The 16,241-nt window shown below is 45.2% G+C and overlaps 1 protein-coding gene across 6 annotated transcripts in view; it reads right to left on the bottom strand.

Annotated features, from left to right (window-relative positions):
• EEF1AKMT1 (EEF1A lysine methyltransferase 1) overlaps positions 1–16,241 on the bottom strand; it is a 91,380-nt gene that overhangs the window by 42,178 nt on the left and 32,961 nt on the right. For 3 of the 6 annotated variants that reach the window (XR_005236574.2, XR_005236575.2, XM_008021648.3), the window contains exons 3-4: positions 13,146–13,228; positions 6,808–7,088 (exon numbers count right to left, since the gene is read on the bottom strand). Coding sequence is in view for 4 of the 6 variants with exons in the window: in XM_008021648.3 (XP_008019839.2) it covers positions 6,808–7,088; positions 13,146–13,228 (364 nt within the window). In the remaining 2 variants the exon portion in view is untranslated. Of the gene's footprint in view, positions 1–3,874; positions 4,160–5,365; positions 5,519–6,807; positions 7,089–13,145; positions 13,229–16,241 lie in introns of those variants that run through there. The other 3 variants (XM_008021646.3, XM_037986934.2, XM_073012729.1) reach the window with 2 other exon arrangements.

The following is a 16,241-nucleotide window of genomic DNA, read 5'->3' as shown; positions in this document are numbered from 1 at the left end:
ACGCCTGTAATCCCAGCACTTTGGGAGGCCAAGGCGGGGTGATCACGAGGTCAAGAGTTCAAGACCAGGCTGGCCAAGATGGTGAAACCCTGTCTCTACTAAAAATACAAAAATTAGCTGGCACGGTGGTGGGTGCCTGTAGTCCCAGCTACTCAGGAGGCTGAGACAGGAGAATTGCTTGAACCGGGGAGGCAGAGGTTGCAGTGAGCTGAGAACGTGGCACTGCACTCCAGTCTGGGTGACAGAGCAAGATTCTGTCTCAAAACAAAACAAGCAAAAAAACAAAAAAAAACCTGACAAGTAAAATAATAAAGAAATAAAACAAAATGTAGAACTTTAACTGGGCAGCAGCTTTTAAATATAATATGTTGAAATTAGAGGTGGTGGCTAAGCTTGGGAAGGTACTGTTTCAAAAAAAGATCTTTTTGGGACAAAATTTTTTTCTCTTGCTAAAACTGAAGGTTTTTTTGGTGGGGGGGTGTTGCAGAGATGGGAGTTGGTACTGTGTTTTATCAAACAAATAAGGAAGTTTACTGGCTAGATAAATTGTGCCAGCCAAAGTTCAGTGACATCTCCCTCCCTACTCCCAGATCCACTTGGTTTATTTCACACATTTCCCTCCATGCCTTTCATTCCCAGGATTTGTGGGGGGGCAACACATGATATTGCACATTTCAGAGCTTCTTCCCCTCCTCCCAGAAAAGTGCATGTTTCCTTCACATGAATTCTACCTGGAGGATTCTGTGGCAGCCTTTGGAATGGAGGTGCTTTGCTGGTTCCTGAAGATCGTTTCCAAGTGACAGTATTTCAATTATATACTTGTTCTACAAAAATGGAATCATTTGGGAACAGAAATCCAAAAACACTCTGCAAACACCAACAGTTCCATAGTCAGGGGCCAGTTATCTCATTATGTCTCACCGCATCTCTTCCAGCAGGGCAAAGGGGGGAAACGGTCATTTTTAGTAACTGGTGCCAGCTCTGATTTTAGGAAGGAATGAAAGGAGGAGTACAGAAGCCCCATCTGAAATGGGGTCTTCAAGTTCCCGCTGCCTTTCATCTGTTATTGCCGTTCAGGCCCTCATCACCCCAGACATACATCTGAAGAGTTTCTGAGAAGTGCTGGAATTTTGTTAGCAAAACAGAAATTCTTCTTCCACCCCTTCCCACGAATCAGGAAGGACTTAAAAAGACGTGGATTAAAAACATTCCTTTTAACCTCTGCAGTGCTTTGCTAAGGTACAGGTGGTGAGGGAGCCTTGGGGATTCCAGATGGCATGACAACTGTGGGCATCGCCCAGCCTGCCTCCTCCCACCTAACCGCCCAAAGGAACATACCAGGCCTAATGAGTTTTTTTAAATATAAGGTTGCAGAGGTATAGATGGCCTTTTATGAAACCTAGAAGTGGATCATATATGAACACAGATTTGCTAAAATCAAAATCACACCAGGGTCCAAAGCCATGAAACATGTTGGCTGCTTATTAAACAAAAAATGCAGTCACCTCATTTCATAAGCCTCCTAACTTACAATGTTTGTACATTTTTTGATAGGAATCCAACTTTGTCCCTTCTCTCCCTCACCTCCTGTGAAAAAATAAGGTTCCTCTTCAACTAAATGCTGGATTTATAGGACAACTACAATTCTGTTATTTCTAGACTACTCTCCCACAGTTCCTAAGTTAAACATTGCATTTCTGTACATAGTTTGTTACTACAATGTAACAAATTACACACAGAGCAAACTACATATGGAAATAATAAGGTAGGGATTTTTTAAAGAACACTTATTGAATACTTAACAAAGGCCAGGTGCCTGTAGAGTGATAAAAATACCAATGTCTCATAAAAAGAGTGATTTTTTTTTTTGAGATCGAGTTTTGCTCGTCACCCAGGCTGGAGGGCAGTGGCACCATCTCAGCTCACTGCAACCTCTGCCTCCAAGGTTCAAGTGATTCCCCTGCCTCAGCCTCCCGAATAGATGGGATTACAGGCGGCCGCCACCACGCCCAACTGATTTTTGTGTTTGTAGTAGAGACGGGGTTTCATCATGTTGACCAGGCTGGTCCTTAACTCCTGACCTCAGGTAATACGCCCGCCTCGGCCTCCCAGAGTGCTGGGATTTCAGGTGTGAGCCACCACGCTGAAAAGAGTGATTTTTAAAGTAAATTAAAAGTTGTCCAGAAGTCGGGCAGCTGAGGGCTAAGAAGCAGCAAAAAAGACCAGGCCTGTCCTCCAGGCTTCCCTGACCCAGGCCTCCTCTCTGGCTTGGTCACGACAGACTGGGTTTTGCTCTAGTGGGTAATAAGCCCATGGTTCAATGACACAGGCTCGTTCCTCGTTCTCCTCGCATCCCTGGCAGCTGGGCGGTGGCCGGGCTCCACTCACAGCCAGAGGCTGGAAATGACACATCACTTCCTTTCACATTTTGGGGTTTTTTTGTTTTTGTTTTTGAGACAGGGTTTGGCTCTGTCATTCAGGCTGGAGTGCAGTGGTGCATCACGGTTCACGGCAGCCTCGCCCTCTTGGGCTCAGGTGATCCTCCCACCTCAGCCTCTCAAGTGGCTGGGACTACAGAAGTGTGCCACCATGCCCAGCTAATTTTTAAATTTTTTTTTATTTTTGGTAGAGACAAGGTTTCACCATGTCGCCCAGGCTGGTCTCGAACTCCTGGACTCAACTGATCCGCCTGCCTTGGCCTCCCGAAGTGCTGGGATTACAGGCACGAGCCACAGCAGCCACAGCAGCCACAGCAGCCGCAGCAGCCACAGCAGCCGGCCATCTTTCACATTTTGTTGGCCAAAGCAAGTCTTATGAGGTGGGGAAGTATAATCCTTTCCCAGAAAGAGGGCATTAATTTTTTGGCAAGATTTTATTTTGAAATGATTGTAGATTCCCAGGAAATTGCAAAAATATACTGATAGGTCTCATGCCCTACACCGAGTTTACCTAATGGTAACATCTTACATAATTATAGTGCAGTGTCACAATCAGAAAATGGACACTGGCTGAACCCACAGACCCCATTCCAAGTTCAACAGTTTCACACGAGCTCATCTCTGTGTGGTTCTATGCGATGCTGCCACATGGCAGGTTCATGAAGCCACCACCACAGACAAGACAAAGAACACGCCACGAGCAAGGAGAACTCCCCTTTGTGGGCCACCCATCCCCTTCGCCCCATCCTGATGCTCCCCCTGCACCCACAGATCTCTCCTCCCTGGAATGTCATACCTAGAAACATCCAGTGTGGCACAGCTTTCATCAGCATCACGCCCTCGAGATCCAGCCATGCTGCGTGTTCACTGCTGATTGCTGAGACGTCCTCTGGGGCATGCACAGAGGGATATTTTCTGAACAGTTGAGAATCTAGCACTCTCGTCCCAGCTTCATTTTTTGGTCCTGGTGTTTGGTTTACAAATGGGTCTTTCATTTTCTCAGGCAGTTCAGAGGGAGGGTGCTGAGTCTGAGCCACATGGGGAGGGCACCTGGGCACCTGTCATCCCTCGCAGCCCACCTGGAACCTGGAGGAGGAGAGCTCCAAGAGGCATTCAGATGCTAGTTATTGGATTATTGCCTTTTTTCATGGAGGCAAGTCTGTGTCCTTGGAGGGCTGGGGTGGGACATGGGGGTGGGGGTCCTCACAAGCCCTAGGATGCTACCAGACTGCTCTGGCCCAAGGCAGAGGCCAAGATCCTGTCTCATTCAGGAGCCCTTGGGCAAGCCACACAACTGTTCTGCTGTTTTTACATATGTTAAACGAGGAGCGTACATCAGGAAGGTTCTGAGGTTTCTTCCAACTCGAATTCCATGGATTCAGGTTGGCAGAAGACTGAGCTCTAGGGAGGCCAGGCCCTCCCTAAGGAAACAATAATGAAGGTCATGTACTTTATTTTGAAAATCAGGCAAGGTCGGCTCCAGTTTGGGGGGAGGGGAAGAGAGTATATATTTTAAATCTACTAGGAAAATACAAAAAGGGGAATGTGACAGGGTTCCTTCCTGTGTTATGTCACCATCTGTAATTAGAGCCCACAGTCCAGCCCAGAATCATAATTCACATAACAGCGAAACTCATTTGCCAAGTTCCGTGTGTGTTTTGGAACAAACGTGCACATCTTCACTCCAAGGAGTTCTGCTGCCTGTTCTTCCATGATGGCACCTGAAGAGAACAAAGCAAATGAATCCAGAGAGTGACAGCCCAGCCGGAGCTCAGTGTGTCCGGAGCTGTGAGAGGGGCTCTAGGTGAACCACCGGTGGCAATTAGTTGACAATTCACAAGTGGGGGGAGGGAGTCTTCTTTACATTCCGTTTCACCTTCTCCAATATTTTTGCAATTTAATATATGTATGCAAAATATACACATATATATGCAAGGCAAAAATAATTACTAAAAACTAGCATTTCCCAACGTTGAGCCAAGACCCTTTTTCAGTAATATCCAATCTTGCAAACACAGGTGCGAATGTATTCCCACTCCCTTTTGCCACCTCCTACCAATTTCTCCCTGCCCTGGGCCCACCGCACACAGCCAGCTCCCCAGCAACATCCCCGCAGGAGGTGGCATCCACAGCCCTGATTCCTCTCCTCTTTTCCCCTCCACACTCGAACACAGCAAGCTCTCTCAACTTCATCTTCAAAGTATCTCTTTGACGCCCCTGCCCTACCCTCCTTGCAGGCCACCGCCCTCCCTGGGGTGCAGCAACAGCCCGCGGTGCCAAGGTTCACGCGCCCCAAAACCTCGGTCAAGTTAAAGCGAAGGTCTTACGTCTTCAGACAATTTGCGTCCCGTCGCCTCGGGCTTCCGAAGAAAACCCCAATGCCCACAGTCCCCTCTGTTAGGCACTGGGGGCCTCCTGCCCCGACTCTGCCCTCCCGGGCCGCTGCGGCCGTGGCTCCTGACCCCTCAGCTCCCTGGGGCAAAGTGCAGGTGCCTGGGCCTCTGTTACTCTTCTCAGGGTTAGTGCTTCCAGTCGTTAGTCTATTTTATTATTATTTTTTAAAAGTATCCCCTGAAACTAAAATGTACATGCCATGAGTCCAGAGCGCTGCCTGCCGGTACACAGAGCGGTGCACAGAGCTCAAGGAAGCAATGGAGTGAATAAGCGCGCAGGCAACCGTGGCATCTGTGCGAACAGAGCGCCCCTCCCCACACTCCAGCTCCAGAACAACGGAACAGCTCCCAGCGGCTCCACTCCCGGCCCAGCCCTGTTCCCAGCAGGGTGCCCAGGGGACAAACGCAGCCCGGAGTGACTGGGGTATAGCGTCCATAACAGCACTCAAGGGTGTGGACACCACAGGTGCCCAGAAGTAAAGAGATGGGTCAGTTGGTAAGGTTTCAGTTCTCAGATTTTTTTTTTTTCTTTGAGACAGTCTTGCTCCGCGCCCAGGCTAGAGTGTAGTGGCACCATCACAGCTCACTGTAGTCTGGACCTCCAGAGATCAAGCAATCATCCCACTGAGAGGTGAAGCCAGCTGGACTTCCTGGGTCTAGTAGGGACTTGAGAACTTTTCTGTCTAGCTAAAGGATTGTAAACGCACCAATCAGCACTCCGTAAAAACACACCAATCAGCACTCTGTGTCTAGCTAAAGGATTGTAAATGCACCAATCAGCACTCTGTAAAAACACATCAATCAGCGCTCTGCGTCTAGCTAAGGGATTGTAAACGCACCAATCAGCACTGTGTAAAATGGACCAATCCGCACTGTGTAAAATGGACCAATCAGCACTCTGTAAAATGGACCAATCAGCAGGATGTGGGTGGGGAGAAACAAGGGAATAAAAGCTGGCCGCCCCAGCCAGCAGCACAACCAGCTGTTGTCCCCTTCCATGGTATGGAAGTTTTGATTTTGCTCTTCAGAATAAAGCTTGCTGCTGCTCACTCTTTGGGTCTGCACCAACTTTAAGAGCTGTAACACTCACCATGAGGGTCTGTGGCTTCATTTCTGAAATCAGGGAGAGCACCACCCCACCACGAGGAACAAACACCAGACATGCCACTTTTAAGAAGTGTAACACTCACCGCGAGGTCCACGGTTTCATTCTTGAAGTCAGTGAGACCAAGAACCCACCAGAAGGAAAAAACTCCAGACACACCACCTCTATCTCCCAAATGGCTGGGAGGCCCACATAACCACACCTAATTTTTTAAATTTTTGTAGAGATGGAGTCTTGCTATGTTGCCCAGCCTGGTCTAGAATTCCTTGCCCCAAGGTTTCCTCCCACCTTAAAGTTCTCAGATTTACTCTATTGAATTTTACCGTATCTGCCTTAAGTATATCAAATCCAGCCTGGTTGCACACACCTGTAAGTCCCAGCTACTTGGGAGGCTGAGGTGGAAGGACTGCTTAGCCCAGTGGTTTGAGGTTACAGAGAGAAAAAAAAAGGTATATCAATCTCACCAGTAGGAAAACTCTTCTACATTAACCCAATCTAATGTCTACTCTGTAACCTTAGGCAATTCACTTAAACTCTATAGATTCCAAATTTCTCTTTGATAAAGTGTAGAGGCTGGATAAAATACCACTACTACTGATGATGGTACGTAAAAGTAACAGCTGGCATTCATCAAGCAGTCACCATGCACCAGACCCGGTGTTGGGTACTTCGTGTCACTTAATTCTTTAGGACCCTTAATAGCAGAGTATTATCAGTCCTAGTTTACAGGTGAGGAATCCAGGGCACAGAGAGTTAAATAACTTGTTCACAAGTCACACAGGAGGTGGTGGACTCAGGATTTCTTCTTGACCCTTAAGACCTGAATAGCCACTCTCAGTGACTTTCATGAGATATGAAATGCAGCACCTACCTGTGCACAGCAGAATCTTGCCCCGTGTCAGGTACTTGATGGTTTCTGATGTTTTTCTGAGACATTCCTCCGAAAGATAGGGAGGATCTGCTATTACGATGTCAAAACTATGTGCAGCAATTCTTTCGGGTAAGTCCAATGGATTATTGTAATCATAGAAAATAAACTCCTCTCCATACATGGCAAATCTTTTGTCATATTCAAAGATATATACAGTAAAGTTTTCTCTGCACAGCTCTCTGAGTTTCTGGTAAACACTAGGGGCACTCACACATGCGATTCTAGGAGACAAAATGAACACACTCATGAAACATCTTTAATAGAGAGATTACGGTGTTAACAACTACTTAACTAAAAAACACACAGGTCCGAGTGCTCAGATTTTCTTACAGGAAACAATGCAAACTGGTGTAATAGTCAATGTTGAGAAAAAACTTTACAGTGTCTCACTTTTAAGGAATCTGGTACTTAAAAGTCTGTAACTTATAATTTTTTTTTTTGAGATGGAGTCTCACTCTGTTGCCAAGGCTGGAGGGAAGTGGCGTGATCTTGGCTCACTGCAACCTCTGCCTCCCGGGTTCAAGCGATTCTCCTGCTACTCCTTCCGAGTAGCTGGGATTACAAGCACGCACCACTGTGCCTGGCTAATTTTTTTGTATTTTTAGTAGAAATGGGGTTTCATCATGTTGCTTGGCTAGTCTTGAACTCCTGACCTCAGGTGATGTGCCTGCCTCAGCCTCCCAAAGTGCTGGGATTATAGGCGTGAGCCACCGTGCCCAGCCTATAACTTATAACTTTGAGATATGAAAGACTATAGTTTTTATAGTGAAAAATGTAAAATAGCAGGAACACATTATGACAAAATTTAGATTGAAGTTAACCCAAAGCCTAAATTTACCTATTATTTTCATGCTAGACCTTTGATATTTATTTTAAGTACTTTTTGTGCCAACTAAATACTATAGTCATTTTGTAATATTCATGATCTTGAAAGATAAACCCAAATAGCTCCCCAGCTCACTCCAGTTCTCCACAAAGATACATTAAAACGCGATCTCACTGCAGACAAGCTGTTCTGAATTTCTGCTTTGCTTCTTTTTTGTATAAGGAAATTAAAGTATCTATCTCACTACAGCAGCCCACAGTTTATGAATGGGTAGCGTTCCAAGAGTTAACTGTTAAAACCAACTGCTGGCCGGGCGCGGTGGCTCATGCCTGTAATCCCAGCACTTTGGGAGGCCCAGGCAGGCAGATCACAAGGTCAGGAGATCAAGACCATCCTGGCTAACACAGTGAAACCCCGTCTCTACTAAAAATATAAAAAATTAGCCGGGCATGGTGGCGGGCATCTGTAGTCCCAGCTACTCGAGAGGCCGAGCCAGGAGAATGGCGTGAACCCAGGAGGTGGAGCTTGCAGTGAGCCGAGATAGCGCCACTGCACTCCAGCCTGGGCAACAGAGTGAGACTCTGTCTCAAAAACACAAAATAAATAAAATAAAAATAAAACCAACTGACGAAAAGCTAGAAGTAACCTAAACATGGAATTATTGAGTTGACTGTGATACACCTATTTTTTTTTTTTTTTTTTTTTTTGAGACGGAGTCTTACTGTGTTGCTCAGGCTGGAGTGCAGTGGCATGACCTCGGCTCACTGAAACCTCTGCCTCCCAGGTTCAAGTGATTCTCCTGCCTCAGCCTCCTGAGTAGCTGGGATTACAGGCACCCGCCACCACACCTGGCTAATTTTTGTATTTTTAGTAGAGACGGGGTTTCACCATGTTGGCCAGGCTGGTCTTGAATTCCTGACTTCATGATCCACCTGCCTCGGCCTCCCAAAGTACTGGGATTACAGGCGTGAGCCACTCTGCCTGGCCACTAATTTTTTATATTTTTTTGCAGAGATATGGTTTTGCCACGTTACACAGGCTGGTCTCAAACTCCGGAGCTCAAGCCATCTGCCTGCCTTGACCTCCCAAAGGAGGCGTGAGCCACTGTGCCCAGCTGGTATGCCTATTACAGTGGAAAGTTCTGTGGCCATTTAAAACAGGCTGAAGCAGCCCTCTCTCTGCTGATAAGGAATGATCTCTTAGGTCTATTCAAGGAACAGAACGGTGTAAAGTATGCTTTCCTGGGAGTGGGGATATATGCTTAGAGTTATACAGGTGACCTCTAGAAGGTATCCAAGAGACAGTGACCATGGCTGCCTCATGGGAGAGTGCCTGGGGGACCTGGATACAATGGAGAAGAGATGACCTTTTCTCACAATTCCTTTGTCACGTTTGGATTTTTATATGTGCATATATTGTCATTCAAAAAAGGACCTAATTTAAAAATTACGCTCAGCTTTAAAAATGTATGATACATTTGTTAACAGAGACAAGGTACCCATCTTAGGTACCCATGCCAGGCTAAGCAGGCTTCTCAGCCCAAAGACACTGCAGCAGATAACAGAACCAGTGACATCACATAATGTTTCTATGGAAACATGTGTGTTCCTGCTGGCAGGACACAACTCTCCCTGAACAGCAGCTCTAGATCACTGCAGTGAGAGGGGGAAAAGCAGCTGGAGTACAGTGGGATTATAGCCTGACTGTGATGACGGAGAATGAACTGCAACCAAGGATTATATACGCACACTATGAAAACATCTTCCGATAAAGAAGGTGAAATAAAGATATTTTCAGACAACAAAATTGCCTCCAGCAGGCGTTCCCTGAGAAATCCACAGGTAGGACAGTGGTCCAGGATGCAAGAAAGAATGAGAGCAGAAAGACTGGTGGGTCTGGTGGGGATGGTGGTGGTTACCAGGCAGCAGTGGGATCAGAGAACCTATGTTGAAAGCCCAGCTTTGCCACTTCCCAAGGGGTGACCTTCTGCAAGTAGCTGAACCTCTGGTCTCAGTGTCTGTCTTTAAACTGGAGAGTGTAACAGGAACTAATGCACAGAGATGTGAGGATAGAATGAGATGACCCTGACAATGCACTTACAGCAGGAGAGGGCACACAGTAAGCACTCAAGAAATGCAGTTCCTACTCATCTTTAAAATGATGACTCAGTTCCTATGAATACTGAAGTTGACTTTCAGATGAGATTAAAAGTTGCTTCCAAGGCCCTCGTATTAGTGGCAAAAAGGAAAGTATATGTAAAAGCAGTGTCACTAAGAAAAACCTACTATCAAGCCTGTAATCCCAGCACTTTGGGAGGCCGAGACGGGCGGATCACGAGGTCAGGAGATCGAGACCATCCTGGCTAACACAGTGAAACCCCGTCTCTACTAAAAAATACAAAAAACTAGCCGGGCGAGGTGGCGGCGCCTGTAGTCCCAGCTACTCGGGAGGCTGAGGCAGGAGAATGGCGCAAACCCGGGAGGTGGAGCTTGCAGTGAGCTGAGATCCGGCCACTGCACTCCAGTCTGGGCGACAGCTCGAGACTCCCTCTCAAAAAAAAAAAAAAAAAAAAAGAAAAACCTACTAAACGACTACATACAATCAAAAAAAGAAAGAGAACAGTGAAAAGAAAAATGGAAGATTTCCCACTACAGATGGCAGACTGAACACATTCATGTAAATGTGCTCCCTCACGAAAGCCCACTAAAAACAAGAGTGCGATTTCATGTTGTCTTATTTAGGAATACAAGAACAAAAACCAAGGGGCGTGTCAGCGGAGACTAAAGCAATCACGCTGAGGAAGCGGAAGAGCAGATGGGTGGGTAGTGGGGCTCGGCAGACCCGCAATGGCCGAATCCTGCACTGGCACCCGGAAAGCTGAGAAGCGCCCTGGTTCACGAGGTGGCACACGCGAGGGCTCAGGAAGCCACAGAACCCGGTAACTCAAGAAGCAGAGGTGAAGGTGGGGCCAAAACTGGGAGGTTTCACTGAAAGGCCTATTTTAAGAAGCATTCTTTTTCAGGATTATCTGCTATATCCCAAAGCCTGCCTCCCCATGACGGTGGCAGAAAACTGGAGGGATGTTTTCTGGATGGGGGGATGCTTGGAAGGAGCATGCCAGGCACAGTGGATGATGATGTGCCGTGTGGAAATTAGGAGGATTAAGTTAAACGCAGTGGACGATGAAACTTCCAGCCTTTCAGTCACGTGCCTCCAAGGATGATGTCAACTAGATGTGTAACTTCCAGTCAGGAATTAGGAGAACCTTCCCTGGACCACTGACAAAACTACAAGAAAAGTCTTAGACACGGGGGTTCCCTAAGAGAATGGCTCATTCAGATGCTCCAACTGTAGAGATCAAAGCAGATGAAGCTCCCAGTTTTCGAGTGCCCCACCCTTCAATGTCCACAGACACTTAAGGAACACAGATTAGATAAATATATCATATGAAATTAACAAACAGAAAAAGCATTTTGAGGTAAACAGACACTATGGAGGGAAAAGAGAACTTTAAAAAATTCTGTAATATCCTCAGAAGGATGAACAAGACACAATAATAAAGAAATACCCAAAGACCAAAAAAAAGAGCTGCAGACAATTCCAAGCATGGTAGCAGGTATGGTAAACTCAGTAGAAAGTTTAGAAGATAAAGTTGAGGAATTCTCCCAGAAAGTAAAGAGACAATAAATAGAAAAAGAAGAAAATTAAAAGATCAGGCACAGTATTCAAAGAAGTTCCAAAAAGAGGAACAGAAAAAAAAAGTGGAGAAAGAAATCAAAAAAATAATGTAAGATAATTTCTTAAACGGAAGGACATGTGTGTTGAGGATGAAAGGCGCTCCAGTACGCAGGACAATAGATAAAAACTCCACAGTGAGGCACATTGAATACTGGGGATTAAGAGAAAATCCTAAGGTTGCTGTGGGCATGGATAGAAAAAAGCAAGTTTCCTATAAGAAATCAGAATGCTACTGGATTTCTCAACAGCATGTATGGAAGTCTGGAGACAATGGAGCAACGCCTTCAAAACCTGGAACGTGCTGTCCAACAAAACCATCACAATCAAGAGGAAGGGTAGGAAAAAAGCATTTTCAGACATGAAAGGTTCTAAAAACTCCCCTCCTACGTGCCTTTTCTGTAGCAGCTATCGGAGGAGGTACGCCACCATGATAAGGCTGTAAACTTAGGATGGGGTACGGGAAATAGGGAATCTAGAACGAAAGACAGGTATAAGGACTCCAGCATGATGATAAAGGGAGATACCAAGAAAAGAGGTGGAGCAAAACCAGCGTGAGACCATGCAGACTGGGACAGGTGGCAGAGCCCTGGGATCAGGTTTTTTTTAAAGAAGTTGAAATATGTTTGAACTTACTGATAGGATATTTAGACAGAGAGTTCGGGGGTTAATAAGGGATATGGATATAGAATACATTAAGCCTTTTAGAACCCTTTGGCTTTTTTTTTTTTTTTTTTTTTTTTTGAGACAGTCTTACTCTGTCTCTCAGGCTGGAGTGCAGTGGTGTGATCTTGGCACACTGCAACCTCTGCCTCCCAGGTTCAAGCAATTCTCCTGCCTCAGGCTCCTGAGTAGCTGGGATTACAGGATGCACCACCACGCCCAGCTAATTTTGTATTTAGTAGAGACGGGGTTTCACCATGTTGGCCAGGCTGGTCTCAAACTCCTAACCTCAGGTGATCTGCCCGCCTCAGCCTCCCAAAGTGCTGGGATTTCAGGCATGAGCCACCATGCCCAGTCACCATTTGACTCTTTATATGCATGCAAAGTTCTGATAAAAGTAAAAACCAGGCTGGGCGTGGAGGCTCACGCCTGTAATCCCAGCACTTTGGGAGGCCGAGGCAAGTGGATCACAAGGTCAGGAGTTTGAGACCAGCCTGGTCAATATGGTGAAACCCCGTCTCTACTAGAAATACAAAAATTAGCTGGGCGTGGTGGCGCGTGCCTGTAGTCCCAGCTGCTTGGAGGCTGAGGCAAGAGATCGCTTGAATCCGGGAGGCGGAGGATGCAGTGAGCCAAGATCGCGCCACTGCACTCCAGCCTGGGCGACAGAGCAAGACTCCATCTCAAGATAAATAATAAATAAATACATACATACATACCAAATTAACGAAAAAGAAAACCTATATTATTAAAACTTCAAAATGGTCAAACATTAAGATTTTCTCTTTTGAACTGAACTCTATAAGGATAAGAAACAGGTTAGAAAATGTTAAAAGGAAAAGAGATAAGACCTTCCACAATGAATAGGTTTCTGAGTGGGTCTCTAAACCCAGTGTTGAAGCAGGTCTTAATCTGTCATGTGCTGCAAACCATGATCTACAATATTTGCAGATTATAGTTCAGACTTCTTACAAACCATCTGTCATCCAGGAAGGACATTCAAAATATTCCATTAGATTAGAAGCCAAAAAGAGAAACAAAATTTGAATCTCACCTGCCACCTTCTCCTACAGCTGCAATTGCCTCCTGTGCAAGTCGCAGAGCAGTTTCCTGACTATACCAAAACTGGCTCAACTGCTGTAACAGAGAAATGGGTTGATAACATTTTAGAACTGGCATAAGCTTTGTTCTTTTAATTTATATCTACTATACCAGTGGACAGATAGTTTTAAAATTTTTTTCTTTTGAAAATTAATTTTTCTTTGAAATTACTTTAAATTAATACAAGCCCTTAATGAATGAATGGAATCCAGGCACTGAGTATCCATGGCTATTACCACCACAAAAGGAGACAACCTGGGCGTGGTGGTTCTCCCGATAGAACATACCCCTACCTTTGTATGAGTTTTGCCAAAAAAAGAAAATAGAACTTGAATCTAAGCTTCTAGGTCAACTAGCAATGAAAAGAATTACAAACACAGAGGATGGAAGAATGAGTTCACTAACACCAGAGAATACAATCAGCAAAATCCAGACTGTGCTCCTTTGCCCACAGCCTCATCTTACCTTATGCATGTTTCCTGAATTACTTGTTTTTCCCTTGGGGGCAAGTTTGTTTTTCATCTTGCTCCTTCTGTTTCATGCTGATTGATGATTTTAAAAAAAATTTAGTGATCTTTAATTATCTATTCATAGTTATAAATTAAGCAGGAGTTTAATGGAAGAAGTAGCGTGGTTTTCCTCTGCAATCATACAAACCTATTTCTCCAACAGGCCTCTCTCTTCCCTGAATGACAGGCTGGGGGCAGCTAGTTGCATGGGGCATGCCAACTGGGGGTTCTCTGCTTTAAAAATCTGCCCTGTGTGGAAACAACTCAAATGCCCATCAACTGATGGACAGACAGAAAAAATGTGGTACATCCATACAATGAAATACTACTTGGCCATAAAAAGGAACAGGGTACTGATATACGCTACATGGATGAGCTTTGGAAACATTACACTGAACAAAAGAAATCAGACACAAAAGGCCACATACTGTGTGATTCCATTTATATGAAATGTCCAAAGTAGCAAGTCTACAGAGACAGAAAGTGGATTAGTGGTTGCCAGGCGTTGGGAGAATTGGGGAATTAGGAGGTGACAGCTGAAGGACATAGGGTGTCTTTTAGAGGCAATGAAAATGTTCCAAAATTGACTGTGGTGATAGTTGGACCTATCTGTGAATTTACTAAAAACCATTGACTTGCCGGGTGTGGTGGCTCACACCTGTAATCCCAGCACTTTGGGAGGCCAAGGCGGGTGGGATCACCTGAGACCAGGAGTTTGAGCCAGCCTAGTCAACATGGTGAAACCCTGCTTCTACTAAAAATACAAAATATTAGCCGGGCATGGAGGCACGTTCCTATAATCCCAGCTACTCAGGAGACTGAGGCAGGAGAATCGCTTGAACCCAGGAGGCAGATTACTTGCAGTAAGCCAAGATTGCACCATTGCACTCCAGCCTGGGAGACAGAGTGAGACTCCATCTCAAAAACAAACCAACCAACCAACCAAACCATTGACTTCTCTACTTTTAAAAGGTGAATTTATGGTATGTGAATTATATCTCAACAAAACTGAGATCTGCTTAAATAAGGAGAGCTTTACTCAGAGTATGGAGGACTTTTGTGTACTTCCTTCCTGAATGGAGCTGACTTTTTCCTTCTTTCTATGCCATGGTGGTGCTCTGGAGTTATCTTAGATTCTATTCTGTGTCTCTTTCTGGCTTTCCTACCCAAATTAGGGCATCCCAAAGCAGATTCTCCAGTTTGTTTAGTGAAAAATCCTCAGGGATTCAGCCTGGAAGTGGGTACCTCCGATGCTATGTATGCCTTCTGGATATGATCAGAAGGAGAAGAGAGCAACTGGCCCAAAGATGTGAGCAGGCCATCCTTTAATTACTCACGCAGAAATCGGCCCATGAGCCACTTTTACCACTTACGTTCACAGCCTCTGAGTTGGGAACCCAGAGTCTCTGCTGCTTCTCTGGAAGACAGACTCTCATCTTTGCTCCAGTTCCCAGAGAGGCTGGTAGTTTTCTCTGCTCTTCCACAGACCATCTTACAACCACTTTCTTTCTTTCTTCCAGAAATTTACTGAAATTTCTGTCAATAGCATCCTTTGTTTCTTTGTTGTTTTTTAACATTGTAATCACTTTTTTTTTTTTTTTTTTGAGATGGAGTCTTGCTGTGTCACCAGGCTGGAGTGCAGTGATGCAGTCTCAGCTCACTGCAACCTCTATCTCCTGGATTCAGGCAATTCTCCAGCCTCAGTCTCCTAAGTAGCTGGGATTACAGGTGTGCACCACCACACCCAGCTAATTTTTGTATTTTTAGTAGAGATGAGGTTTCACCATGTTAACCAGGCTGGTCTCAAACTCCTGATCTCAAGTGATCTGACTGCCTCGGCCTCCCAAAGTGCTGGGATTACAAGCGTGAGTCAATGTGCCTGGCCTAATACTTTATTATTTTTATGTTTAGCTCTTTAATCCACCTTGACTTTAATTTTGTGTATGGATTATAAGGATTGAATTTTTTTTTTCCAAATCTAGGATACATCAGAACTCAGTTCACACCTGTCACTTTCTCTGAGTGGGTTTCCTTCACTTCCCCTCCACCTCAAAAGTCTGGGGAGGTGTCCTTGCATTTTGCTCCCCATTTTGCTCCAATCATCACTTTTGTCTTAGAATAGTTTGCTTGAGAGCAAAGGCAGTGTTTTATTTATCGTTATACTACACTTGATGTTGTGTGTTTTTTTGTTTGTTTTTTGTATTTTTATTTTACTATGTTCTGGGATACATGTGCAGAACGTGCAGGTTTGTTGCATAGGTATACACATGCCATGGTGGTTTGGGGCACCAATCAACCCGTCATGTAGGTTTTAAGCCCCACATGCATTAGTTATTTGTCCTAATGCTCTCCCTTCCCTTGACCCCCATCCCTTGACAGGCCCCGGTGTGTGGTGTTCCCCTCCCTTTGTCCATGCCATGTATTCTCATTGTTCAATTCCCACTTATGAGTGAGAACAAGTGGTGTTTGGTTTTCTATGCCTGTGTTAGCCTGCTGAGAATTATGGCTTCTAGTTTCCTCCATATCCCTGCAAAGGACAT

The sequence above is a fragment of the Chlorocebus sabaeus genome, chromosome 3 (genome assembly GCF_047675955.1).
Source record: "Chlorocebus sabaeus isolate Y175 chromosome 3, mChlSab1.0.hap1, whole genome shotgun sequence".
NCBI classification, from domain to species: domain Eukaryota; kingdom Metazoa; phylum Chordata; class Mammalia; order Primates; family Cercopithecidae; genus Chlorocebus; species Chlorocebus sabaeus.
The sequence above is the reverse complement of the archived record's forward strand: the minus strand, read 5'-3'. Positions and strand labels throughout refer to the sequence as shown.